General features: G+C 34.3%; 1 protein-coding gene across 1 annotated transcript; it reads left to right on the forward strand.

Moving 5' to 3' along the window:
• Positions 1-599: 599 nt before the first annotated feature.
• LOC145768792 (uncharacterized) lies at positions 600-6,847 on the forward strand. The gene is made up of 10 exons (XM_082580387.1): positions 600-746; positions 949-1,063; positions 1,273-1,456; positions 1,804-1,973; positions 2,389-2,784; positions 3,211-3,354; positions 3,701-3,796; positions 4,248-4,505; positions 4,758-5,013; positions 5,703-6,847. The coding sequence occupies exons 1-10, from the start codon at positions 643-645 to the stop codon at positions 6,002-6,004; spliced, it is 2,025 nt and encodes a 674-aa protein (XP_082436513.1). The 5' UTR covers positions 600-642; the 3' UTR covers positions 6,005-6,847.
• Positions 6,848-16,475: the final 9,628 nt, after the last annotated feature.

The raw sequence follows: 16,475 nt of genomic DNA on the forward strand, positions 1-16,475 counted from the left end.
GCACAAAGCGTGTAGCCTACCCTGCCGTATGAATATAATCATTTAGATTATCTAAGGAATACGTTACATCGAACATACAAACTAAGTTTAAACTATAAAATTAAAGGTTTTGTTTATCAAATAATCTAATTTTGACATTATCTCAAGCTTATTAATGTAGTTTTTTATTCAATCTCAAAAAACCTCCAAATAGATTTTCTAATGTTAGTTTCCAAGAAATTTTAGGAGAATATCCATTTGCCCCGACCTCCGCTACTAGTTTTGTGCAAGTTTGCAGGCAACGTATTTTGTGTAAAAATACACTTGAATTTAAATAAAGGAACAGCTTTTAATTTTTTAGCAGTAGCTGAAATTCATCTGATAATACAGTAACCAGAAAGCAAAAGCATATTCGGCTTTTAGTTTCACTTTCATTAGATGAACGCTACAGCTACTGCAGAAAAGTAAAAAAAAACTGGTGCAACTGCAACATCTGCAACATCTACAGCATACAGCATACCACACTAGCAAGCATGTGAACCAGCGATAATGATGCAGTCCTTTCAAAACTATTTTTTCCTTTGATTTTGTTTCACTGGTAATTTTGTCTTTCAGGAATATTGCATTCATTTGTAGGCAGCAAAATAGCATTGTTCATTTTCAATGGATACTCAGGCTGAAGACGCAAGTGCTGGCGTTGAGAATGATACTTTTGCACCGGAGTATAGAGACCGGTTAAGAACATGGCTTGTAAAAATGATAAACAGGTACTTTAACATCAAAGTAATCGCCAAATTATGATAATAAATTAATTCGCTATGCAATGATGTTTTAAGTCAGCAATATTAATTTGCTGAAAATATAGCTTTAAAAGCGTTCGAATGTTCTGTTGTAACAAACTTAAGCCATTTGGTTGAACAGACTTAAGTTGATCTATTCATGTTTTTCATAGTTTGTGTTTTTATGCAGCAAAGATGTTGCCGGACTTTTCTGGGAAAATGAAGAAAAAACTGTCTTTCGAATGCCATGGAAGCATGCTGGAAGGCAAGACTACAATTTAGAAGAAGACTCTAAAATTTTTATGGTAAGTTCACATTTAACTTTTGTGATAATGTACATTGTACAAACTGTTTATGTGTGATTCAGACACTGATAGTTAGTCTACAACTTTTTCTTTTGAAGTAGTATAGGCTGGCATTCATATTCAGATGCAAGTGAATTGGTTTCATTTGCACTGTTGTGAATTTTTTTAACTGAGTTATAAGCTTGTTAATGAAATTATACTAACAACAGGCTTGGGCTAAACACAGTGGAAGATACAGAGAAGGTATTGACAAGCCTGAACCGATTGTATGGAAAACTAGATTGAGATGTGCCCTCAATAAGATGCCTGATATTCGAGAATTACCTGAACGAAGCAGATTGGATATCAGCGAGCCATATAGAGTCTATCAGCTACTACCACCAGTGCACAAAGGTAATCTTTCGTTAAAAATGATCTCCTGTAAGATGCAATTACTGCGCGACTGAAAGTGACAAAAATTTATAATATGGAAGTAAAACATAAAAATCAATGCAAGTCATTCAGGCTATGTTTTTTACGTTTTTCATGCGCTTTCTAACTCAAAAATGAACGTAGTAAAATTACTGTATAACTCCGATTCCCAAAACGTTTGTAATAGTTTCTTTTTGTTCCTTTTGTTGATTTGTGATTATCAAAACTAATCGATAAGTCGTTTACAATTATTATTAAAATTGTCGCACGGTTTGAGCTTGACACGGCATACCATTCTGCCCCATCAGTTTCATGCTTTACTTCTACAGCATCTCAAATTCGTCGACGGTTGTACAAAAGAAGTCAAAGCCACGAGGCTGACCATGTTAGGTCTTGCGATGACCATGGGCGACCTCTGCCGTCTTTAACGTCACCGAAGCATGAGAACGAAATGTGGGCGGAAAAAATGAACTTACCCCGTCGAAGCTCCTCTATGGAGGTAAATCTATTTGTAAGGTTTCATCTTCATGTTATTGGAAAAGTTTGAAGTAAATCACAGCATATCATTTTGACAAAACAGGCTTAAAAACTTAAATCGCGTCTAATGCTCATAATCTACAGGTTATAGCCGAAATGGTGGAATTGATTCTGCCGATGTTCATTCTCCTAGCACGGTTTTAATTTCTTGTTTCTATGCAGTTGTTTTTATGTTTGAATCAAATTCATTGCCGGAAAATGCTATACTTTTGCACACATTCTTATTCATCAGATACACACTGCACGTATTACTACAAAAGTACAGTAGCCAATATGTTTGAGTTAAATTCAAGAAAATTAAACAGTAATTGCAATTTGTTTGCAAGTTATTTTGCACTGCTTACGCCATTTTATATTTTTCTCCATATTGTCCGCAGGCAGCGCAGCTAAGCTTGCCACCAAGAACGTCACCGCTTGGTTCAGCTCCGCCAAGAATTTGGTTTCCGTCTTCGGTCAACGTTCCGCTTGAATCATCGATGTCTGCTGCTTTGCCCAGTCTTCCTTTGTCGCATGCTGCTAGCCTAACTATGAACGCAGTAAATCCTTTGGGAACCTTAGCCCACAGCCAATATCCTTTAGTCACTTCTCTCCAGTCTCCCTTTGTCTCTCTCCCAACAACATCTGTCTCTTCTCTTTTTGCCACTGGCCCTACTGGTTTGACAGCATTCAAGCAGCTTGGTTTAGCCCCCCACGCACCTGATGATAGACAAGCAAACCGAATAGCATTACAAGCTATTACAGCTAAGCAAGGCTATCAGGACCAGCTGGCAGCAGTAAGTCTTTGTTGCACAATTTGCGATTAAGTTTATCCTTGTAGAGTAGTCTACATAGCAGATTCAACCAAAAAAAAAAGCAAAATGAGTTAAACTTTATAATTGTTTTCAAATTTTTATTGGTTTTATTATAATTTTTTAAATTAGTTTTTACTTGGTATTAACATTCCTTTCCAAGAAAAAGTCAACTATTTTTTCTTGCTTTTCTGAGTAAAGGTTGAAAAGTACTCAGAAACTCAAAGTACCAGCAAACCTGGACTAATTTAATACGAACAATATCACTTTGAATATATTTTAGAAGTGTACAGTAGATCTGTGGTCTGTAATTTTAAAATTTATTTTTAACTTTTTTAACCACAAGTATGTGTTGATACCTGTCAATGAAATTTTGCCTTGAATTAATTTAAAGCAAGATCACAATTACAGACTTTTTCAAAAACGCGTGAAGAACACAATAGAATAAAAGTAGATGAAAAGGAATTTATCCAACAGGATGAAAATATATTGTGTAAGAAGATGGCAAACATAGACGTAATTTCTTTGCAAGACACAAGGCAATTACACAGAGAGGTAAGACATATTTGAATTATAATGATTAAGAAACAAGCTGGAGTAGTTTTAATTCAGTATCCAGTTTTTACACTGCTGTTTTATTTAATGTTTTTGAGAGCTTAGTAAATGATGATTATATCTGTTATATTATCTGTTTTACATTCAAAGAAAAGTTCCAGCATTAAGTCAGCTGCTGGTTGTTTTTTAAATTTAATTAAGCTTTTTGCATAAGTTCTATATGCTAATGTCTGTTATGCCAAATTAAAATGATTGTAAATATTTCTAGGTAACTCATTACTTGAAGTCGTAAGTTTATTGAAAAACTAGATGAAGATAGGCTACTCTTTTACTTTTATCTTTGCAGACTTTTGATCATCTTCATCAATCAAATAAACCCAAAGAAATTTTCAATAGCATGCAACCCTCGCTTGTACATGCCATTCCAGAGAACGTATCACAGGTGAAACATGTTAAAAAATCATATTTTGTACAATGTATTCAATGAACTGTAAAGCAAAACATGTATTGATTTATGTCACGTTATTTTTACGATACCTTGACTTTGATACGCTATTGTTATTTTTGCATTGTTTTGATGTAAAATATGTTACTATCCTAATAATGCTAACAATTATTTTACTTTAAATCCCTTATGTCCAAATGCAATTTCATTTTTCGACACTGCAGATAGGTGGAGACAGTGAAGGACTATGCTGCAGTGAATGTTAGCTTGTTCACATTGAGTGCCTTCACAAGAGTCAGCCGCGTGATCTCGATGATATTCAAACCTACAACTTTCAGAGCATCAATCAGACACTTTCATAACTTAGCCACCCAGCAGCCTACTAATCTGAATGAATAGATAAGCTATGTTGTCTTAACAAGTTGGTTATGTTTTTATTTGTCTTTAGCTGCACCGGGTGCATTCCGAGCTTTTCGAACTTCAAAGGAGGATTAAACTTTTAGAAGAAGAACTGTCGGCGTCTCGTACTGCGCATGCGCAAGAACGGGAAGCCCGCAAAAAGCTTGAAAATGAATACCAAAGCATGAATTTGCTTTTGCAACGCACGGGAAAGAGCTTCACCGTCTCAGGATTAAGTAACCAATCCCAAGACATTAGAGAAAATTTGCGGAAAAATTTAATCACAGATGGAAGTTTTGCAGAAAAGGTAATTAAGAGAACAGCTTAGAATCTAAAAACAGAAAAGTATTGGAATAAGCTTGATTGGCGGTTTTCAAATCAAAATCAATATTTTGCCAAGTTCTGTATGATAGGTACTGGTTTGTAGATTTGACGTAGCTTACTGGTTATGTGCAACACTTTGATAACAAAGCAATAATAACCGACTTAAATGAAAACAATATTTTTAGAAATCATTATTTACATAATATTCTCTTGTTAAGTTTTTATTGTTTGGCAGAAAAACCTTTCTCCCCAATCGGAAATCCGCCAAGGTTTGGAAGACAACGGTGTTTCCAAAACAAATTTATTTTCATCATATGCAAACAATTTTCAAATCAAGTCCCTTTTATCGTCAACTGATCATCGTTCATCGAACGGCAACATTACTGTGATGCAAAGGTCCCCTAAACCAGCGCAGAAGAAATCAGCTGTCAGCCAGGAGAATGAATACGAGGCTCAAAGAAAACGTGCATCTTTGCCACTCGATTTGACCGGTAAATTTTAAACTGCCTTTTGTCAAATACATTTGGGTGTGCAATCAGTCTCGATTCAAGAAATAAAATGTGTTATAATCTGACATCACTTGCATGGTGCTCTTGTACTCTTTGCATACATGACAAAATACAGAAGAAAAAAACGAAACAATATAAATGTAATACGATGAAGCAATTAAACATGTAAAGCAAATATCAATAGTACTTATAGCATAAATATTATTATCACTATAACAAAAAGTGTTCAATGCTAAGCAGAGAGAATCAAAGCAAATGTAGCTGCTACTTTCCACATATACTTTTTTGTACTCTCCATATATCTCTACAGTTGCTACTAGATTCTGTTTGAATAGGAACTTTCTTAGGATTTCACCAAAAATACAATAAGCTGTTAAGGGTTTTAGGAAAATAGCAAACTACTGTATATTTGTTTAAAGTGGTGCTTATTCAAATCAGAACTGTAAATATAGCATAGCATAGTTCATAGTATATACCAATCGTTACAAAGCGTTATAAACTATGAAATATGATGACTAAACCCAATGATATATTAAGATAGCTAATAATCACAATGATGATCTTAACATGAACAGAACTCTAACTAGATTTTTTTACTTGTAAAAAACAGCAAACAAAACATTACAATTTTGGTATTTCTCAACCATTTAGAACGTTTTGTTAAATTTTAGTTCATTCTCCCACCAAGCTTCAACGACTGTCTTCCAATGAAGAAATGTTTCAATCACAGTCATCATACATGCCATTTTGCGACAATTCTCCATCCGTGACTTTACCCTCTCCAAGAAGAAGGTCATGTGATGAAAAAAGGAGAATTTTATCACCTTTTTCCCCATCCAATGAAGTGTCCGATCCCTGTTTCGTTGGAAGAGCAACCGCTTCCGAAAATGCTGTAAGATCAATGTCTCCACCTCGAAGAACAAGTCATCTCTTACAAGCAAGGCAAGGCCAAGGCACTATCCAAGTTGCATGACTACAGGAAGCCATGGATAAAAATAGAAAATTATAAAGTTCATTTTGATTTAGTAATGTCTATCACCTTGTACTGTAACAATCTTATTAAACTTTTCTCCAATATCTCTCTTACATCATTACAAATAAACATGTATGTTTGAGTCATCACCAGTTGCATACGGTGACCAGTTTCTTGGGTGTTCACATTTATAAAAAGTTTCAAACACATTCTTAATTTGCACAGTGACTCTTTATATCCTATCAGTCTGTGTTGACATGGTCTGAACAGCTATTTTGCAAACTGCAAACGTCTATAGTGTGTGTTTAAGGCCTGTTAAAAAAAGTGCCACCCAAAAAAATGGTCACCGTACATGTAGGCTATGTATACATAATGTATACCTCCATACAAAATAATTATGATTTATTTGACAAAAAAAAGATTAAGTCAGCTCTTAAAGGTACGATCAAGAAAGAACATTTGGTGTCGCTGTTTGCTGTAATTTAGCTGCTTAAGACAACTTAAAGTGGTTTGATTTTGGCAATGCTTAAAGTATCATGCCTTTATTTTGTTTTAGTCAACTCCTTAAAACTGGCAAGGTTTTACTGTCAGTTTGACAGTTTGACTTTTGTGCTTATTTTATGCAACAATTTACAGATTTATAGGCAAAAAATGTTTTTTGTTTTTTTTTACACAATTTTCATTGCTTAAATCAGTCTTACTGGCTAAAAAGGTGAGCATTGTTACGACTATAAAGCTAAAGCTTTCGCAGCATGGATTACTTTGCAAACCCACTTTGAGTGAAAACTATTTGCTGCTTTTCTATGGTACTTTAAATTGAACAAATAAAGCAATCTGCTGCTGCTTATTTTTATGATTTTATTTTGCTGACAGATATTCCTTGCAGTTCAACTGGAGTGTGGCTTAACGTTTATAATTCCTGCAATTGAAAACTTTAGAGACAGACATACGTAGTAGTAGTGCAGCACATGCACAATTTTAAGGCACCGTACAGATTAAGCCTAATGATAAAGTAGGCACATTTGTCTGGTAGATTGTTCCTTTATGCCATATGCAAAGTGTAAAAAATCACTGAGGAACAATCATGCTGTAATTTCAGAGGGCCTCTGTTTTAATCCTCTGGGTTTCATTGGTGTAGTAGTTACTACACATCGAAAATGCTAGATAAAACGAAATCGGTGTTATTTCCGTTTCAACAAAGTAGATTGCATTGATGTCGTGGCTATCAGCGACAACCGATCGAACAAAAACATTGAGAATGGTGGTTTAGCTTGAGTACCTAATGCAACACTTTTTTTAAATTATAATTTATTGTAACTTACATATATTTCAGTGACTTTTGTTAACAAGAAAAAACTCTGCCATTGCAGCCATTACACAGCCAAACGTAGAACTGAAATTAAGTCTTGCAGCTTAACAAAGCTTATAGCCTATCATTGATTATGTTTTTATTAGGCAGGTAGGTTAAGCATATTACAGCAGGCCGCAAAACTTTATCTTATGTGTTATGAGGCTATTGTTAGTGGAACTGCAGTGTGAGTCAGTCTAATATTCGAAAATGTTGAGCTTAGTCTTTAGAAGTAAATGCAACTTAATTTTGTCGCAAACCAGGTAAGATTGAGCATAACTTTTTCACTTTTCACAGTGTTTAAAACAGATGTCGTTGAGCATGGGATTCTCATGTAGCTAGCCTACTGCTGAAAAAACAGAATCTGCAGAGTAGCCTAATAGAAATTTTTTTGTCCAATAACTTATTAATAATCACAACATCAACATGCAAATCTTTGCAAAGATATGATTCCGCACCAAAACTTTGAAACACACTTCTGCGGGCTGGTTACTGCTGCTTTGCCATCGCCACGTACATCAGGCTTAGGTATGGTTTACCCTACCTGTAAGAAACTCCCACAGCAACAATACCAGGTAGTAGTCTACCGCTTGGTAGTGTCCTATTAGGCTATGATAAATTTTGCTCCATCGTCAGGGATTATAGTCAACCTACTTTAATTTGGGACTTGGTTGTGCCAATTGTATCATAGGCCTACATGCCTAAATGTTGTGGCCTATCGAAAGGGTCAGATTTTAAACAGATTGTGGCCTCCGAGACGACCAGGTGTACGACAAACTTTACTTTTGCTGAAATTTTTATAACTGATCAACATTATTATTTTCTTGACATCTAGGACAAATTTAACCAAAGTAAAGTCAACGAAACCTATTTTTTTCCCTTAGGTAAGCTGGGCTGCCAGAGGAAGAATAGCTGAGTGAAAAAAGAAAAGCGTAAAGCAGCTGCATAGTAATATTGTATATGTACATTCATTACAATCAACATAACTTTATTATCTTATATAATTTAGCCTATATAATGCAGATTCGGTTGGCGGGTTTATCTGGCTAGGTGTATTTGCTCAGGCAGTAGCTACTGTAAATTTACACACCCTTGACTCAGAGTAGCCTAGGCCCTATGTAGGCTATAGCACCGCAGATCAAGATATTTTGTCATATACCGTACACTAAAAAAAAAACACCCAATATCTTTTGATGAGCAATTCAAAACTATTGATTTAGTTGAAGAAGTGCAGGTCTAAGTCAGTATAGTAGAAATCGTCTATGGTTCAAGAAATTTACCTCTTTACCAAAGTTGTATTGTAGGAGAAAGCTTAAATAAACTTGAATTTGCCAATTTACTGTGATACTCTTTACTTTTTTGATAATTTGATCACACCTCGCATTTTTTTGAATCACTGGAAGTTCAAAAGAAGATTTTGATAAAAAGTTTAGTGATGATAATTATTTTGGAATTCTGAGTCAATGTATTTGCCAATTCAAGGATTGCTGCTGTTTACCTCTAAAACCGGCTGATAATCATAACATAATTAAACTGGATAAAAACAAACTGTAACAGTGCCTGTGCAGTCAACAGCTTATGAAGTTTGTACTGTACTGACCTGCCTACAGGGCTAATACAGTAATTATGTCTTTATGAGTCTGTGACGCATGCTGGACCTGGACTGGCACGTAGTTATTTTTTTGATATTTTTTTTCATAATTTTTCATCACTTTTTCATTGTTTTTTATTCATAATTTGTTTTTACAAACAGTTAAAACTTTTAGTTTTTATTTTTCATGCAGATCACTTATTCATCAAAAAAATGAACTATTTTTTTATGTAGGCTATGATTAACACACCAAAAAAACCAAAAAATTCAAACGCATTTTCAGCATTAACTAGACTGTTTAGTTCAGAAATGTCATCATAGGCAAAACCTGTACAAAGTATATCTCAGCCATAGTTTAATACGACAGTTTGTTTTGATTTACTTTCAGACATTGAATTTAGTAGTGTATGTATCTAATAAAAACCCATTCCATTTAGTCGGTTGTTTTTGCATAAGCTTCTTTTCCAAATAATGCAGATAAAACTATTAAGTATTTAAGGTAAGTATATCCTACTACATGAAAAATTTTTAAAGAAGTTTTCAAAAATAAGTCAGCAAAGTAGCTCAAATTTTTATCTGTGACATTTTTTGCATCAAATTGCTAAGAAACACTGTAACGTCAGTTTTCACACACAACATGAGAAAGCTTTCGCACCTTTCGCACCTTTCACACAAAGTAATTGAAACTTCACATAACTTATTTCAGTATTTTGTTTTTGACAATAACCAAACTATTACTTGAAGAATCGGTTAGTTATTATTGTATGCTTTAATTTACTGCTCTAAGTTACTACGGCAATAGCTCCACTGTTGGCAAACTTAATTGAGTTATTACTACTTTCATCACGACTGTATGCTTTTGACCTCAGTTATGACGTGGGCTATATCAACTTCACTTGCACACCAAATCAGATTAGGTGAAACTTGACTTTAATAGCACAACATTTAATTTTGTACGTTACTGATAGCAGATTAGCCCACACAGTATTTACAATAGGGAAAGTTTGTAAACGTATAAAACTTTTTTACTTTTTCTCCTGTTTTTTTTTAATGGTTTATGCGACAGTGTGACTACAAAATTACCTTTCAACCACTTAAACAGAAAAACAACTTACTTGTGTCTTTCAAACACAATAAGTTGGATTTGAGTAGAGAACGAATACGGTTTACGTTAGATGATGCCAAAGGCTATTGTTGCAATGTTTGAAGGAAAGAGTTTTGCATAGCAATCGAACAAAATGGAGGGTAAATCGTTGGTAAGTGAAACACTAAAAAATAACGTAGGTGAAGATTGATTTTTTGATGAAAGGTTGAACACAGCACTAGCACAATCTTTACTGTGTTTGCAAGTTGAAGTTGAAAGAAATAACTGACTAGGGTTAGATATTGACTGCCGTCAATACTAAAGAATGATTAACTGAGTTCACTTTAAATGAATTTATCAAAAAAGATTTGAGGATTTGCTAGCTAGAAGGAAGCCAGTTATCATCATGTCAAACAACGCTATTCTGAAACAGGGTAGGCTACTGAATAGTCTGCAAACTTTAAAGTGAAAACGTCAATATTATGGGTAGGCTACTGCTATCAAAATACCAGTACTTTTGATCTTACATTAGGACACAAAAAGCATACAGGGTATTTTTTTGTAAAAAAGAAAATATGTTCTGTTGTACTTTCGGCTTTGCTCGAAAAGGTCCAGCTGAGATTATGATTTAAAAGAGATGGCAATGAAACTACTTTTTAGCATTCATTTGACAGAAACGTTGACTGCTATATTTGCTTGAGTTTCAATAGGTTCATCTGCAGCACTTCTCAAACAACAAGAAAAGGAAGTTCTTTCTTTTTATTGTTACCAGATAAAAACCTTTACGATCAAAAATCCCACAAATGAAACACATGTTTTACATAAAATAAGTTTCCTCAACTATGATTGAAAGGATTTTTAAAATAGACTAAAGCAAGACAATTTCCAACTTCAATAAAGACTTTTAACAACCGTCAGTGTAGTCACGCCATTTTTTTATCTAACGCTTTCCCTATCTTCAGTATTATGCAATGTACAGCAATGTACATGCAATGTATGCAATGTATATTAAATATGATCTTTTTAAAACAATAGGAATACGAACCTTAAATGTCAAATAAAACCTTTGTACAATAATCAAGCAAGACAGTTAAATACTAAAATAGTGTTTTTGAGAATAATTTTTGAAAAATGAACAATCTGCAAGCTTATCTACCATTAAAACTGGAAAAAGTAGCCTAGCAGCATTACACTTAGTTTAAAGATGCCCTTATCAAGTAGGTATTTGTTTTGTTTTTTCTGCTGCAACCCTAACGCCAGAGGCTAGCTTTTGCAATTGACAAAAGTTTTAAAAACTTATTTTTCCAGAGGTTTAACTCGGTATTTCTAGAAGTGCCGTACTTAGATTAATTTTTCAGAGTTGGAAATGTTAAATAAAATTGTTGCCAGATGATTTTTCAGCAAAATATGCTTTTTATGACGTTTTCAGATAGGCCAGCAATGCTTGTTTTGTAAATTTAGTCCAAAATTTACAAAATTCCACAACTTTAATTTAGCAACTCCTCACTGCAACAGCATTTGGAAATGGAAGCTGTTTAAAGCAATTAGGTCAGCCTGAAAAAATGAAAGTTAACAAAAAAGCTTTTGCTGTCTAAAGCCATCCATTCATCTATATTCTAAGGGGTAGCACAACTGTACGAGACAAGTTTTCGATGTCAAGTCTGTGGGCTACTATTTGTTTTGTAGCTACTATTTGTTTTGTGTGGGCTACTACTTTTTTCAAATAGTTTAATAATTTCTAAAAGGCTAAGTGGCTATACCTTTGATGGGAAAGCATTAGTTTACTTTTTAGCAACATGATAAAACATATCATTTTGTTTGAAATGTAAAAAAGATGTGGCAACACATTTGCATAACGCAGCTTCCCTCAGAATCAAAATAGCGAAAGCTGCGCTTCACGGGACGCTTCTAATTTCACTGGGGTTAATTACTGAAGAAGTTCCAAAGACAAAAGAAACGTCTTTTGCTGGAGTAGGTGCTTTCTAAAATGATTATCGAGTGTGATCAAGAAGCGCAAGCAGCTAGTTTGAGAGTTTCTGGATTATTTTAATGAACAGGCAATTCAAGTGCACATTTTCTAATTGAAAAAAGCAAAATTTCACAAGAACATACCACATGGAATTGGAAAATTAACAACCATCTAGGAATTGAAGACTTGAAGAACTACAATTAACTATTCATTCCATTTCAACTCTCTTTTGGTTCAACTTCTTATTTTTTACTGAAAATGTGGAAAAGATAAAAACTTTTATTCGAATGCAGAAAAATGCCATTTGAAAGTCATGCAAGTGATTGTGCAATTTATAATGTAAACAGAATTATATGAATGCTTGATGAAATGCAAAGGTATGAAATAGGGTGACCTTGTGCTTGTTTTGCAGGTACGAGAAACATTGCTAAAATAATTTTTTTTATTTCTAAGTTGTTGGTATGATCATCCAATTCTGTCCGCCCCGATAGCTTAGTTGGTTGGTGTGTGACTTTGTGTATGAAGAAGCTTCAAGATCAAGCGCCGCTGGTTCGACTCTAGGGGTGTGCTCTTGAGCAACGCATTCTAAGGACTGCTCTCTATTCAGCGGCACCTAATGAATGGAATAATTCCCCGGCAACAAGACTTCAACAATCGGAAATTTCACTCTGTCGATCTCGGTAACCGGCCCTGCGTCAAAAGCCTCTATACAAGTATGCAAAACTACCAGGAATAACCTATCAAGGCTTTGTCAGTCCGAGGAAAAACATTCAAAACCAAACCAATTTTTCTTGCTTCAAATGGTCTAATTTAAATCCATTATACTTATATAAAATCATTTCCGAAAACAAGGAGGAAATGTTTTATTTGTCAAAAAAAGTCACAGAGCAATGAGAGTTTTCCTATTTTCAAAATTGATATAAACATTACGCCTAAAAGAAAGCCAAGCTCCACGATTTTTTTTAGTTTTTCAGAAGTCAATCTTGTATCATAACAAAAAGTTTGCATAATATGTATTTTATGAAACGCTATATCTATTCGGCGAATAGAAATTTTCCACAAGGTTTCCCACAGAATATTGCTTGTTCATTATTGAATCCTTATAAGCCGTTCTGTTTGTCGTCCCAAAAAAGTCTGAAAAATAACCAAGAAAAATTTTAATAGATTTTCAAAGATGGACTTTTAAAATATAATAAATCAACAATTTCTTTACAGCGTTACTCCAAAATTGATAAAAAAATGTAAACATTAATCAAAGACTCCACTTGAAAAAAAAAACTGTTTGGATATGAATATAGCCTAACCCAATGGTTATGCTCCAGCCTGCTACCAGTCACAGAAGCCAACAGTCGGGTCTACGTTATTTACAGTTATTACGAACTAGTTTATACAAAGTCCACACCTTGACACGTAGTTGGTGCATTTAAAAGGAAAAGCATCAAAAATATTTTGAATATCTGTTTGCAGCACGTGAAGATGATAATCTAAACTGGTTTTGTTCTGTTTTGCTGTAATAGTGCTGCATGTAGAAACGTTATTTTATTTCAGTGTTAATTTTGAATTAATTGTTTTCACATGGTGAAGATCTATCGTCTATCATTAAAAGCACCCAGTTTAATAGCAATGTACTTCATTACGAAAACGATTGTATTACTGGTTGATTAGCTTGTCATGCGAACCATATGAACCATATAATGTTTAAAGAAGTTAAATTGGTTGTTTTAAGAAAAGTGTGTTTCACGGAATGACCATTATGGCGAAAATGGTGCGGCATAGTTTTGAATAGCAACGCAAAAGAACAACAACATTTTACCAGTTAAAAAAAAATCTTTGTAATTCGTCTCTGAAACATATAGAATATACTGCGTAAGAATTTCAACTCTTCTTTTTTTTTGTCAAACATGCCATAATCAAAATGGCGACGCGTGTAACATACATTGAATCGGGAAATTGCTTAAAAAGCACAAGTCCGTCCCAAACAGAAGCTGTCTGCACATTTTATCAGTTGTACAATTTAGCGGGTTAGGCTGTTATTGAATTGTTACAATAAGAAAAAGTTTAATCAAACCAAAGTGCAAAAACAACTGCTTGACACTGATGATTCGGGTTCAAACGTTGCTTCTTTGAAGCAAAAAGGGGAGAAAAGTAAAAAATATTTTTATAATACTAAAAATATTTTTGCAATGTAGCCTACAGTAATTTTGAATTGTGTTTGTATACAATTCTTTTCACCTAACCTATATTTGTCGGGTCACAAGTGTATCACAAGATCAGGGGGTTCCAGCCGAGGTCAGGGGGCCACAAAGGGTTTCAAAGTGCATCATGTGGTCAATACTTTAATTTTAGTAGAAAGTAACACGGAGCAACCCTGATACTTTGAAGAAAAAATGTAAATCCACTCAATGTCATGTTCAAAAGTTTCTTCCCGACCATAATAAATTTGGCACAGTTTGTTTTATTCTGTCTATAACCTTTTAACCGGGCTAATCAAAAGGCACTAAAGATGAAAGCATAAAAAGTTAATTTAAAGTAACAAACATTTATGAAAAGTTAGCGTCTAGCGTGTTTGGTAAAAAGTTATAAAACTTGAAAACCGAAGTCAATTGGTGTCAGGCAATACTTAAATATCTTATGCTGACTTAGTTTATTCAGGAATTGATCAAGTGTGTTGAGCTACAGGGTGCGCCAGAAAAACCTACCACATTTCAAATTGTTACTGTACCAAAGCTGTAACAGTCTGATGGGAGGTTGAATTGAAATTTTGCAGCAAAGGACTTACCATTTGTGTTTCAGGTTTTAGTTTTTATAAGTAAATAATTTTTTGTGCAAATTTTTAAAATTTTGTATCGGTATGTAAAATGGCCTGGACTGGCGAACAAGGTTTCATTAGAAATGGGAAACTTAAAAAATTTTAAGACTCATTTTAAACTAAACCGTAACGATCCTGGTCCCAATCGAAAATCTGTAATGCTCTCGGTCAAAAATTTCAGAGCTCCGGGTTCAGCACTAAAGCGAAAGCCACTCGGAAGGCCTCGAAGTGTTCGAACTCCACAAACATCCTTGCTGAAAACAGTCAATTTAGCAATCTCTTAGTCGTTCAGCTCGCAAGCACGCCTCGGCATTGAGGCTTTTGAGCGAAATGAGCGAACTAGGCTACATCAAATGGTAACCTTTTCACTTTGAGATGAGACAATAAATGTTTTGATTGCTTATAAATTTTGTCTCTTTATCCTAGTTTGAAATGTGGTAGGTTTTTTTGGCGCACCCTGTATTTCCAGAAGTTTGATAATTCACTGGTCTACAAAAAAAAAACATTTTTTCCTGTAGTTTGCAATTTGAAAACTGATTTGGAGTAATTTTGGGGTGCTGAATCCGAATCTGAACTCAGATTTCTACGATTACATCAGGTTTTTGATATATGATACCAAAAATACTTTATTTTTGCCGAAAATACAAAATTTGACTGCATTTTTCACCAACATAATGCTGTGCAAAAGCAAAAGGTGAATGTTAGACAGGCCAGTATAACTTAAATAAGGTAACTGGACAAGCATTGCCACAGGCTGGTTTCAATTCTTGTGATTTGATGCAAAACATTGACAGAGGGTGGTCAGTTGCACTTTTAGCTTCCGTTTTGGTTTGTCATTACCGTACTGTTGTCGCGTCAAAAACAAAATTGATATCAAAATTGTAGTTTGTGGATGTATTTCTGCTATTTATGAACCCCAAGGCAAGATCTGCTGGATATAGCAAAGTGCGTGTGTGTAATAGACACAACGTCAATTCTTCAACTTCTGACAAAAATGACAATTTGTTGTTATCATATCTCAAAAACCCGACGTGAAAGAATAAATCTGAGGAGGTTAGGTTCGGATTCAGCACCTCAAAATTATTCTAAATCAGTTTTCAAAGCTCATACGGCACACATCGTGTAAATCAACTTTTTTCAACTATTGTGACAAAAACACACATAACCCAGCAACAACACTACATACATTTAACATTATAAAAACAAAAAACAATAAGCTAACGTTTTCTGCTAGTCATATAACCCTTTTCAAGCCTATTAGAAAAATATGTTTAAAAGAAATACCAAAGCATAATCACAGCAAAAATATGGACAAATCTAAACATTTGAGAAACTTGCTTAACTAGCTCACACAAAATGATAAGTGAAAAATTACGCAGCACAACGGGTCAAGTATTTGAGAGGTAAAATTAATTAATTGTTCAGAAAAAGACTCAAGCAGATTACGCAAGATGGACACTATCTCGTGCTGTGCTTCTGTCCATCTTGAGTAATCTGCTTGAGTCTTTTTCTAAACAATTAATTAATTTTACCTCTCAAATACTTGACCCGTTGTGCTGCGTAATTTTTCATTTATCATTTTGTGTGAGCTAGTTAAGCAAGTTTCTCAAATGCTTAAAGGCATACTAAATGAAATTTTCAAACTGGAATTAAGCATTAAAATGCGTAAA

Source organism: Aplidium turbinatum, chromosome 4 (genome assembly GCF_918807975.1).
Source record: "Aplidium turbinatum chromosome 4, kaAplTurb1.1, whole genome shotgun sequence".
NCBI lineage: Eukaryota > Metazoa > Chordata > Ascidiacea > Aplousobranchia > Polyclinidae > Aplidium > Aplidium turbinatum.

Bases quoted from the DNA above. Each gene is read 5' to 3' on its own strand.
- LOC145768792 (XM_082580387.1), top strand. From the start codon at position 643: ATGGATACTCAGGCTGAAGACGCAAGTGCTGGCGTTGAGAATGATACT. The intron at 1,974-2,388 runs GTAAATCTATTT...TATTGTCCGCAG, and splicing joins GTCGAAGCTCCTCTATGGAG to GCAGCGCAGCTAAGCTTGCC. The intron at 5,014-5,702 runs GTAAATTTTAAA...GTTAAATTTTAG, and splicing joins TTTGCCACTCGATTTGACCG to TTCATTCTCCCACCAAGCTT.